General features: G+C 37.2%; 1 protein-coding gene across 2 annotated transcripts; it reads left to right on the forward strand.

Annotated features, from left to right (window-relative positions):
• Positions 1 to 6,083: 6,083 nt before the first annotated feature.
• LOC111628004 (RNA-binding protein MEX3B-like) lies at positions 6,084 to 12,328 on the forward strand. Of its 2 annotated transcripts, XM_023371726.1 has the most exons (3): positions 6,084 to 7,027; positions 9,732 to 10,981; positions 12,256 to 12,328. In XM_023371726.1, exons 1-3 carry the CDS (start codon positions 6,799 to 6,801, stop codon positions 12,286 to 12,288), a joined length of 1,512 nt encoding a protein of 503 aa, XP_023227494.1. In that variant the 5' UTR covers positions 6,084 to 6,798; the 3' UTR covers positions 12,289 to 12,328. The 2 variants fall into 2 exon arrangements, with proteins under 2 accessions (XP_023227494.1, XP_023227488.1); XM_023371720.1 differs by lacking the exon at positions 12,256 to 12,328 and having other exon boundaries at positions 6,085 to 7,027; positions 9,732 to 11,060.
• Positions 12,329 to 12,550: the final 222 nt, after the last annotated feature.

The following is a 12,550-nucleotide window of genomic DNA, read 5'->3' on the forward strand; positions in this document are numbered from 1 at the left end:
AAGCCCAATTAATGCTATTAAATCATCTTACGAGGGATGGAAGTGGGAGGAGGAGGAAGAAGAAGACGAAAAATACAAAACAAGGATTGAGTTATGAACGAAGGAAGATCATCGTCATCATCATCATCATCTACGTAAATGTTCTGTTAATTTATTATAAATTTGTTTCCATTTTTAGTTACGGTAATTTAATATCTGCATTAATTATTTACAGTAAGCACGTGGTTTTTTAAGTTCCTTGCACATTTTTCTTTATTAATTGCTACATTATGTTAATGTAATTTCCATCCCTATAAATATGTATCCAAAAATGTGCCTTTTTCGGAATGAAAATTCGGATATTTTGGATGATGATGAGGATGATACGCCCTATTTAAGGTTATTTTTTTACTTATTTACATAAATTTTAAGCTGTAATTGCTAGATTTTTGTAAACAAAGCGAATATGCTGGATGATGTATCATCCTGCTATGCCACTTCTAATGCTTTTTTTTCCGGATGATCTGTGGATTATAACCTTATTTTTCGTGAATTTTTTTTTTACATTTTTTGGTAGGATATAGCTATGTCGTGCTATTGCATTAACAATTTATAGCATAAACTCATACAATCACAAAATAATGATGATTCGCACTCCCTAACATCCAATTTCTTTTGTATGATAATGATGCGAATTACCTGTTTTAAGGCTTTTCTTTAAAGTTATTCACCTAAACTTTAAAGTACGAATGCCAGGCTTACGATGCAAAGCTACTTATGTTGATAGGGTTGTAATTGTACCTCACTACTCATTGTATATAATCAGAATTATCTAGTCCATCTTGCAATTCAAGAAATTGTTATTCGTGAAAGTCGAATACTTGATTACGATCGCATCCTGTTTTTTTTTTTTTTTTTTCCTACACCCTAAATTAACTCTTACTCCTTGATTATACTGGTTTCATTATCTTATTGACGTCGATTTTGACACGAAAAATTGAGCTTTTATACAGAAAATAGCACACTAAATCACTCCCCCCCTCCCTTCTTTTTCTTTCGCCATTGGGTTCGATGAGTTTACTGATATTCTTCATGAGGTCCAGGTGATTTAACTTTTCCTCATTCTGGCTCGGGTTCTAGACAGGTGAACCTCGTGTTCTAAATTTAAGTACAGGTCTTTTCAATGATATGCCCTACTTTAATTTGGCACACGGACCTCTTAGATCTAACTTAATCCCGTTTCACCTTTGCCTTCCCTTTCTAGTCGATCATCCTGAAGAACCTCGCCATTCGATGAGTTTTTTTTTTTTTTCCTGTTTTAAACGATGCTACTATAGTGACAAAAGATAAATTACAATAGATTCCACCTCTAGGATTTGATTTTTTCGCATTAAAGTCTCCCCCTTTAAGTGTTATTAAAATGTAGATGCGTCGACTAATTCCCTGCATATTTATTAAGTGAGCGTGTAAATTATTATCATAATAAAAAAAATCTGACAAGAAAAATAACTGTGTAACTCCTCTCATATATATAAAAATATATATAATGAATAATTTATATAATTATCATTTACGAAAGACATCTGCGGCCATGTTTGTTTGTATCTCGAACGGGCGTGATGACGATCCTGTAAATTTAGGAGCGCTTTGTTTTGTTTTTTTTCTTTTTCCTTCCTTGCAAACCTCCCACTGTTGCATTTTGCTACGTTGCAATCTATCATTTTCGCTACAAACTTATTGATTCGTCCAACGAAACTCTAGTATTGGGACATTGCCAGTTATCAGTGCCACATTAACTATAATAGTGCCAATTTTCTTCTTCCAGTTTGACAGTTTCGCTGTGTGACTCACTCGCTTTCTAAGTAAACATCACAACTCTTCACAGAAAAGTAAAATAACATCCTAAAAAATAAATTAATCGCGAAAATTTCCATAAAATAAGAAATTTTCGCGCATTGCAAAGCGCGAAATTCAAAATGTTCCATGGTTGCAAGCTCCGGCGGCGGTTAAAAATCCAAAGAAAATGAGATTTAATCGATGAGGGATGTGCCCTAATTTCGTCTAATCGCCATTTTAGCGGGCATACGTGAAGTAATAAGCGCCCCGCAAGTTCTCTCCTCCTTTAATTGCTTCTACCTTCGGTTGGATCTCTCAGAAACTCGAATTTCAATAGAAATTTTCTATTTTTAACTCGTTTTAGAGCCTTAAAATATAAATTAAAGGTTAATATATCGCCTTATTGAACTCGTAAAACGGGTCAGAAATTATAAAGAGTCATAAGCACTAAGATCCAAGGTCAAGATGCCAATTATTGTTAAGGGCATTTAAACTTTCTCCATTGGATTAAGTACAAAGACCATTGGCATAGAAAGTGACTTTTATATCAGAAATAAAAATAATCTCTCGTCTTCCGAAAGATAAAAAAAAAATACTCATAAAAAAAAAGTGGAGTTGCTCGCACCAGGTAAAAACTAACAAAGGAATTTGTTCGTCTTCAAGGTCACCTCCAAACCGAAATCCTGATACCTTCGACCACATGACCCTAATCAACCAATAAGGACATCATCTACACCGGTTATACAATTACCTTACTGAATCGTTGGTAGGGGTGAACTTCCTCCATGTTAAAAAAACCAAGAACGAGAAACAGGTGAATGGTAAGTTGCTGGGGGGTGGAAAAGAGTAGGGGATGGCCGGAAACCTGTCAGACGTAATTTCGAATGACCTTGAACTGACCGTTTTAGTCGAATAGTTTAAAAAGTTATTTTACCAAAAATAATAATAATAATAATAATGAAGATTAAAATGGCATCTACACCATCAAGATCCGATTTCTCTACCAGGGTTTTAAGAATTTTTATTTATTTATTATTATTTTTTTTAATGGTGTCCTTGTAAAGTGTCAATGATACTACGTGTTTTTTTGGGGGGGATAAAAACACATCTCTGGTCAACCTGCCAGTGGCTAAAGTAAGCGCATTTTCATGCTAAGAAAGTCACGTTGTTTTTGTCCTGACAAAGAAACGAGTTTGAAATGTTTTCTCCCGTGTTCTGCGTTCGGTAATCCAAATTTGAGTTCGATTACCGTTGAATTGTCGCGTGCGTTCGACATGTAATAAATGTGTAGAGCGCGGAAACGAAAGGGAGAATCACGAGAAGGTGGCGATGCTCGAATACCCTCGTGTTTTCGCTTCTGTTCTTTGCTATTTTCTACCACAAAATTGGATTTTTTTTTATTTGTTGTTGTTGTTTTTACGCACGAATATGCGTAATTCTGCGATTACCATTTAAGAATTTCGTTCTTTCTGCAATTTTCTACGTTGTTTTCGTGTTTTTCTCGTTATTTTCTATGTAATGCTTTCGAAATTTATAAATAACCCTTATTAAATTCCTCCTTAAAGGGTGTTTCTTTTGTCGTGCCCATCGTGGGTTCGGCCAGACTCATAGTGAGATTTTTTTTTAAAGCTATTTATGCCCTGTGGATGCTAATGGGGCCTTTTTTTTAATGCCTACGTGGGTGTAACCAGGCGGCCGGTTTGCGAAACAGGACCCGACGTATCCGTATCAAACCGCACACGAACTCGAACCCGAACCTTCATCTTCCAGATGGGAGGGCCCACGTATTTATTTGTGTCAGTTATTATATGTATTTATTTATTTATTTTTATTCTTAAAATTAAAGCAGGGAAATTTTATTAGGGCCAACTTAAGGCCTCATATTTTCACGTGTGTCATTATTTGATAGAGGGGAAGGGCCTTTTGTGTGTGATAGCTTAGAGCCGCAGCAAGTCGAGTTTAAGGGAAGGGCCTATCGTATGCGAGAGCTTAGGGCCACGACAAGTCTAAGTCCAGCCTTAATCCAACTAATTTATATCTATTTTTATATTAAATACAAGCTTTTACTTCCCATTTCGTGTAAAATTTTTTACATAATTTACTTTCTCGAGTCTTCCAAAATGCTTAATGCACATTCTTCCATAATCTTCTCCTGTCACAATTGATTAAAACGCCATCCTTTCGACTTTTCATCCTTCATCTTCATCAAACCAAATGATTTAGTCGAAGTAAATAACGTTTCTCTTTACCTAAAATTAAACATTTAAACCTTCTACGCCGAAATTAAGAGGTCAGTTATCTCCAGTGGCCCGTTATAGCTTCGTGGGGCCCGAACAAATTTGGACTAAGGGGCCCCACGTAGTACGATGTTGACTTACTTCGGACATATTTTTGGAAGAAAATGAAATATTTTCTTATAAACGATTGGTTTGAGGCCCCTGTCGGTGGGGGACCCTTAGGATAACTCGCCCAAATTTACTCACGAAAAAAAAAGCCGATTTTTCACAGTTGAAACAGTCGAAATGGACCATGAAATTGCCGAAATTGCATCATTTAAAGTGAATCTTCGCCCCCCCCGGTACAGTTTCCTTATCCGTAAACTAAAGATCAACAACAAACAAACTTCCCCTTACTCAACCCTCAAAAACAAATCGATAAATGGGGTCGAAGTTCACGTGTGTTTAATTATCGAAATTTTGTATTTTTATGATTTTAGACCCCCCCCCTTGGAAGCATAAAATTCGTGTTGTTACGGTCGGAAGTAGTTAGAATCGTTGGCTCGCGAGTGGTTGTAAAGTAAAGATGCCCATTGAACCCCCTACTTCTTGTCTTCTTAGAAGAGTCATAAAGGAAGAACTCGTCAAACTGATACAATTAAATGCTGTGTAAAAATACAAATTAATGATTTATTTTCGGAGGGGGGTTCGTTCTTTTATCATTTGTTATTCGTGTAACGTGCGCCTTATCTGCTGTATAATTCTTATACAAGGTCCAATATTCGAATAATTCACGTTAATTTCGCTCGATAAACGTTTCCAAATGATAAAAATTCCCCACACGCATCTAAACGTTTCGAATTTAAAATAATTCGAATCATTTCTGACGTAATTAATCACGCAATTGTGCATTTTCAAACTTCTTGTGTGACGTTCGAGTCATGTGACGATGTTTAAAAATTCGAATCCAAACGTGACGTATGTGACACGTCATACCGTTTTAAAAAATTCGAATCGAAATGTCATTTATATCTACGGTTCGTTTTTTTTTAATTTGAATCACGTGATTACGTGATTCATTTTTAAAATTTAAATCATAGCTGACGTAGAAATCACACGATTAAATGTTTAAATTCGAATCGCGTGACGTAATGATCGCGTTCTTCGTTTTAAAGTCGAAATGACGTAATACTATGTGATATGATTTAAACATCTTTTAAAGCGAATTAAATATATTTATTAAAATATTATTCTGTTTTTAATATTATATTTTTAATTTTAATTAATATAGAGTTTACGTCATTATTCACTTTCTCGTAAATTTTCTCGTGCTGAGATCACGTGATTTTAATACTTAAAAATTCGTCCTAAATATGGCATAAAATTGTCGTAGAACAATTTTTAAATAATAAAAAAAGATTGTAAAGTCTTAAAATAAACGAAATTTCTCTTAAAGCAACGAGTAATTTTATTGGTTCGTTTTATAATATTTTCAAAATTTGACGTGACGTCATATTCTCGTCACTAAATTTTCATTACCTAAAAAAGAAATTTAATCCGAAGATAGCACTCAATTATTAACTTAAAATGTAATTAAAGATTAATAAATAATTAAATAAAATAAATAAATAAAATTCTTTCCATAATTTTTGAAAATAGTAGTCGTTGGATGCGGGATAGATATTATATATAAATTAAATAATTCAGAATTTTTTTTTAATATCTCACGAACTCAAAAGGTTTAAAAAAAATAACAAACATTATTTATTACGTACAGAAAAATTAAATAAATAAACTTTTAAAAATAAGGGGAAAAAATATATATATAAAAAATTAAAATAAAAAAGTCGTCTGCCGTTTCTCACGTGCACCGCGCTTCAGCACGTGCGAAGTACGCAGGCGCATTTAAAACCTATGACGTCCTAATAACTTTTGATAAAAGAAAATTACGAAACGGAAAGTGAAAAATTCGATGCGAAACGAAATTATTAAAAATGTAATTCGAAAGAAACGGAAATTTTTAAAAACAAAAACGGAAGACGTGCCGAACGAATTTTAAGTTATTCGAATATATTAATAAAGTAGTAACGACAATAACATTAGAAAAAGTAATATTAACGCGGACATAACGAAGTAGTATGGAGGGTGTTAACACGGTTAACTTAACTTGGCGACCACATTGACGTTTGTGTAGCCCAGTCGCCTTAGCGACGGGTCGCTCTCATTATCGAGACAGGTAGGCGGAAGTAGTCTGCAGGAGACAGCGTAACCAATATAAGAGAAGGATGGAGGAAGGCGAGAAGTAGTAAACGTTAAAGATCCTCCGTGTCCCGTTACGGCAGGAGTACGGAGCGATTTTTAAACATATTTCGACCAGTCAAAGGACATTTTGACAATCCGCAATCTTCCCCGCCATCAATAGCAGAGGGCCTATTGTCAATCACACCAAACGGATATTGCGTAGTAGGATAGTAACGCCCCGACGAGCTAGACGACCAATCAGGGAGGGTATATCAGTGTTGGTTTAGAAGTGAACCCTCCCAATTTCACACACAAGGAGTAGATGGAAAGTTAGGGCTACGTATTGCGGGTTTGGTGGCTGAAGTGTGGCTCGTGTGGAGAAGATATGGTGTTATACCGCATGGTATTACTGGTGCACATATAATCAGACAATTTAACACAAAAAAGAAAAAAAATACATATATAATAGTTTTATTTTTATATTAGTTCTATCATTTTTTGTAATACATATAATATATCTTCTGTGATGCCTACTAGTCTATTTACCGATATGGAAAGGAGTGCCGACAGTCTGGTAGAGGACAGGGCACTACAGTTAGCTCTCGAACTATCGATGCTTGGCATGAACAATGAAGCCGATTCGTCGTTTAGTCCAACGTTCGAGTCGGAAACCAGGACGAAGAAGAGCCAAAATACGACAGAGTGCGTACCTGTACCCAGTTCCGAACATGTTGCCGAAATCGTCGGTAGACAAGGTGAGTTGTTCTTTTATTTTTTTCCTATATCTAACACCCCACTCTTTGTTCCTGACATGGCGTAGTTAGTCCCTTTGTGATCCACGCTGGTGTTCTCTTGTGTGCGACGTTCGATGATGACGACGCTTCCTTCCAACTCTTCCTTTATATAGAAATCGTATCGACTTTTAAAATATCCTTTGTATCATTTGCTGGTATTTGCTTATAGTCTTTTCGAGTCATTGACACAAAGGAGGGACTTCGTACCTCGTAACGAAGGTTAGAGATTGTGTGTTGGATACGTGCCTCCATTCGTTTTATTCGTTTGCTGTCGTTACCATCGAGTGTATTCGCGCTTTTTACGCATATAAATCGGGCCGAAAGTAATCGAAAACGGGTACGAGACGGCTATCGACACCATGGCTCTTAATACTGATCAATAACGTACACTGTAGTAGCGCTCCAGAGAGGGCGTGAGTACCTCGACTGAGCCAACGTTTCTTGGCCGATACACTAAAATATTACATCTAGGTTGAAGTTTTTGAGTAATACTCGCGTATCCCTCCCCGGTATGTTTTATCGATGTTCAAATCAAGCAAATTCCCTAAATTTTATGAAATAATGCTACATAATCGTAACCGGCTGCGTCAAGACCGCTGTTGACATGTATGAAGATCGTATAGAGTCGTACGAAACTATGTTATAATTTCGTGTATTACGTGATAAAATATATGTACAATGTAATTTTTGGCCTTTCTAAAATAATCTTATTTTATCGGCGTAATCAAAAATAAACAAAGAGAAAGTGAAGTTCAAGTACAAAGTAGCACATGACCCCGAGACTGAGAGACCTTGACTAATACCAATGGATGCTTTTGAACAACTTACCGAAAAACCGGTTACGTTACTATTTCGCATACTTATTTGTGTATAAGAAAGTTAAATGTAGGGAAAAAAAATCTAAATTAGAAAATTATTATCCGCATTAAGTGTACTTAACTGGTTTAATAAAAGCGAAAAACACCAACTGAAAATCCGGTAACTCTATAGCAACACCTATGTATCACATTCGTAAATGAATATTTGAAGTCGGTGACCGATAGACTCGATAATGGTAATGTTTGTTGTAAGGAAAGCTTTTATCAAACCTGATTCTGAGGTCAGTGTCTGGATGTGAACTCAGACGTTTGATTTATTCACGTGATCCGACGCGCTCACGTGACGTTTTTTTTCCCTTCCCTTCTCCCTCCGCGTAATAAAAATCTAATTCCCTACGTCCCCGTATCTTTTATTGTGTATAGAAGTACGCGTATACGCATCGCACCTCCTTCCTTATCGGGAGTGTAAAAAGCGTGGGCCTCACTTTTACAACCTGGACATGAACTCCCGTTGGTCATTTGCCACTGGGTAGGGCCGCCGGGAGGGATTTTTCGGGGGGCAGAATATCGGATATTTCATTAATTTCTCCTAGACGAATACATTTTGACATCCGTACTATGCGGTTCGTGTTTACCGGTGTTGGTGGCGCGAAATGTGTATTTTTAATGCGTGCTAGGGGGTTGTACACCGTTTGCCATTGTTTATGTTGACAATACCTTGAATTCGTCACCCGGCATCCTCCCCCGTTATCTTTTGTCAACGATCTCTAACGCTCCCCAATGGTGACAAATGACCCTAGCAGATGGATATCTATCCCTCGTCCATCTGGTCAGATTTACACCGGAGCGAGAAATGCATCTGTCGTTTGGGGTTATGTCGTTGCAGATGCCGTTTTCTCCCCCCCATCCGCATTAACCGTGTGACACCTCCCGTATTTTTAAAACCACGCTTTCGAATCCCGAATTTCCTCGCACCGGCGACCGAAATCTCCATTAAAAAGAAGGGGGAAAAAAACCGTTAAAACTTGGCCTTTCCCTCCATTCCCCGCGTTTTTATCACGAGTATATTTTTCTGTCTGCCGCACGCGCTCCGCCATTATTGCCAGTCTCATTGGCAAGTGACGGCGACCTCAGACTTCAATTTGGCTCCGAGCCAATTCTCTGATGTCGATCCACGTGTGGTTGGGTTTGGTCACATGTGCCAAGTCACTGTTCTAATAATGTTGGCTTTGCTTCTCTCCCGGAAGCATTTGCATTCTGATTCATTATTGTATGTATATGCGGTGCATTTTTTTTTTCTTTTCACAAAAATAAAATTTGATACGCGCTTCTTTATTATTTCCATCCCTTTTTTTTTTTTTTTTACTTTTCTTGCACGCAATTATGCGTTCTGCATACGCTAGCAACTTTGTTCTTGCAAAGTTCGTGTAACGTGCAGCTAGGGAGTTGGAGATTTTCGTGGAGATTTTTATCCACTTCTCCTTAAATTAATGGGGATGTATGGGCATTATGGTACTTAGCTCGTGTCGTGATGTGTAATTCGCTTCTATTCCGGCCGTTTACGGTGTTCATTTCGAGTATTTTCTTGTTTATTTCTTGATATAATTCGTGGTGTCACTCACCTCTTCGTCAGACCTTGAGCAACCTTGAAAGATACTATGACATCGAGGATAATAGTGTTGGTAACTCTTGACACGTCAAAGTGTTGAAAGTAACGGTACTTGTATGTAGAGTGTATAAATTCATTATCTAGTGTTATTATTATTATTATTTTGAATAATTGTGGGATGATTGCGGTGTAATTGTGAAGGAATCATTGATTTTTCTTTCTTGTGTTGTTCTTTCAGGCTGCAAGATAAAAGCACTTCGGGCCAAAACTAATACTTACATCAAGACACCAGTACGAGGAGAGGAGCCTGTGTTTGTAGTGACTGGAAGAAAGGAAGATGTGAACGCAGCCAAAAGAGAAATCCTTTCAGCAGCCGAACACTTCAGCCAAATCAGGGCACAGAGAAAGAACAATCTGAACGGATCCCTAACACCTGGACCTAATTCAAACGTGCCAGGACAAACAACGATCCAGGTACGGGTACCGTACAGGGTTGTAGGATTGGTGGTGGGCCCTAAAGGTGCTACCATCAAGAGAATCCAGCAGCAGACCAACACATACATAGTTACACCGAGTCGAGACAAGGAGCCAGTTTTCGAAATCACAGGGATGCCCGAAAACGTGGAGAACGCCCGAAAAGAAATCGAAGCGCACATCGCTATGAGGACTGGAGGAATCATCGACGCTCCAGAGGATCCAGAATATTCATCGGCGGATCCAGCCTACAGTCGAGGGTTAAGCAACGGATTGGTTGGGTCATTGTACAAGACTGCCGATCTGACATCGTACGGATCGTACTCCAGAGACGCGGGTATATTAACACCCAGGACCCAAGAGACCATCTTTGCATTTCCGTCATCCACAAACTCTCCGGGTTCCACGACCACCACAGCAAAACTAGCCGAATTGTACACGGGCAGCTTTCCCGCTAGTTTCGGAACCGGCTACGGCCTGTACGACGTGGACGAAGGTTTAGGAGAATCTCCGACATTCGAGACGCCATTGGTGTCTCTACCACCCGGATCCGTCTGGTCGGATTTCGGCAACAGCCGAAGCCCAACAGGAGGACTTTTCGGCACATCAACGACAACAACCACCGCACTGCGACGGAGCAGTTTGGGCAATACACCTACCACTACACTCAGTGATCCCATACTGCTCGATCATCCACCCGCACGAAGGTTGAGGAGCGATCCATTGACTGGTAGCCTATCCACCCTACCCCCTTTCGCACCTCTATCGAACGGTAATGGTAGTGGGGCGCCAAACGGTATACTCATCAACAGTTTCTCAACGAGTTCCAGCGGTGGCAGCGGTAGCGTTTCCAGCAGTCCAACAGAATCCTTAACTTCTGCTCGGAAATGCAAGAGGGACTGTGTTGTCTGCTTCGAGAGTGAAGTTGTGGCGGCTTTGGTTCCATGTGGTCACAATATGTTCTGTCTGGAGTGTGCCAATAGGATCTGCGAGAAACGGGATCCGGAGTGTCCTGTATGTAGACAACAAGCTACTCAGGCTATTCGTATCTATTCTTAAAACTAAAAAAAAACAAAAAAATTACAAAAAAAAACATATTCATAAAGGGATACGGTCCCACGTTTTAGGATCGATTTACCCCCAAAATCCTTAGGACTATACTCATTCACTTCCCCTATCCAATACATTTTTAACCATCCCGTAGGATCCCATTCGATTCAATCATAACCCGTCCCACAGATTATTACAACGTTAGAGAGGAAAAAAAAAGGATTATAAAAATAATAATAATAAAACTTTAAAAAAATATTACATATATATATATACATACAAAAAAAATAATAATAATAATACAAAGCAAAAAAGTAGTTGTAGCTTTAGATGTTCCTTAAAATAATCTTTACATAATCTCAATAATAATAATAATAAATAAGGTACATTAATAATAATAATAAAATATATATAGGGAAAAAAACCGTTAAAACTTGGCCTTTCCCTCCATTCCCCGCGTTTTTATCACGAGTATATTTTTCTGTCTGCCGCACGCGCTCCGCCATTATTGCCAGTCTCATTGGCAAGTGACGGCGACCTCAGACTTCAATTTGGCTCCGAGCCAATTCTCTGATGTCGATCCACGTGTGGTTGGGTTTGGTCACATGTGCCAAGTCACTGTTCTAATAATGTTGGCTTTGCTTCTCTCCCGGAAGCATTTGCATTCTGATTCATTATTGTATGTATATGCGGTGCATTTTTTTTTTCTTTTCACAAAAATAAAATTTGATACGCGCTTCTTTATTATTTCCATCCCTTTTTTTTTTTTTTTTACTTNTATATATATATATATATATAGACCTATATATATACATATGTACAGGGGTACACATGTATATGTATATATATATATAAGAAATAATAATAAAAGAAATAATTATTATTATAAATTATAATTTAGATCATCAGGTGTGTCTGGTATATCTTCGATATTTCTCCATTCAGGATATGTTCCAAAATAAAATAATCGTTGCCTTATTAGATAAATAAATAAATAAATAATAAAAAAAAAGAATAAAAAAAAATATATACAAATAAAATAAATTAGTTATTGAAACATATATATATGTATTTATTTCTACAAATTTTTTATATAAGAATATATATATATATATATCCTTTGTTCTTTTTTATGTTTTTTTTTTTTTTTTTAATTTATTTTTTAAAAAGAGCAATTCGGTGGTGTTCAGAAACCTGTTCTCTCTCCACGATGTATAGTGAATTCAATCTTATTTCAGGATAGGGTCAATCAGAGCCAGTTCTCAAGATAGATTCAACTCTCAAGATCAAGAGAATATATATAGGATAAAAGAAAAAAAGAAAAAGGAATACAGTTTTGGAATACAAGAAAATCTTCCTAGTGTGTGGTTCAGAATAGGTTTCTGAACAGCTCCCCATTTATTCTGCGGACCACCCTAAAGTGGCAGTTTCTCTTTTTCAATGATCCATGATCAGAAATTGTGAATGCTGCTCAAGCCGCATTATTTAATCAACAGTAGCAAATATATATATATATAAAAAATAAAATAAATA

Source organism: Centruroides sculpturatus, unplaced genomic scaffold (genome assembly GCF_000671375.1).
Source record: "Centruroides sculpturatus isolate CEXI.00-Female unplaced genomic scaffold, Cexi_2.0 scaffold1, whole genome shotgun sequence".
In the NCBI taxonomy this organism is placed as follows: domain Eukaryota; kingdom Metazoa; phylum Arthropoda; class Arachnida; order Scorpiones; family Buthidae; genus Centruroides; species Centruroides sculpturatus.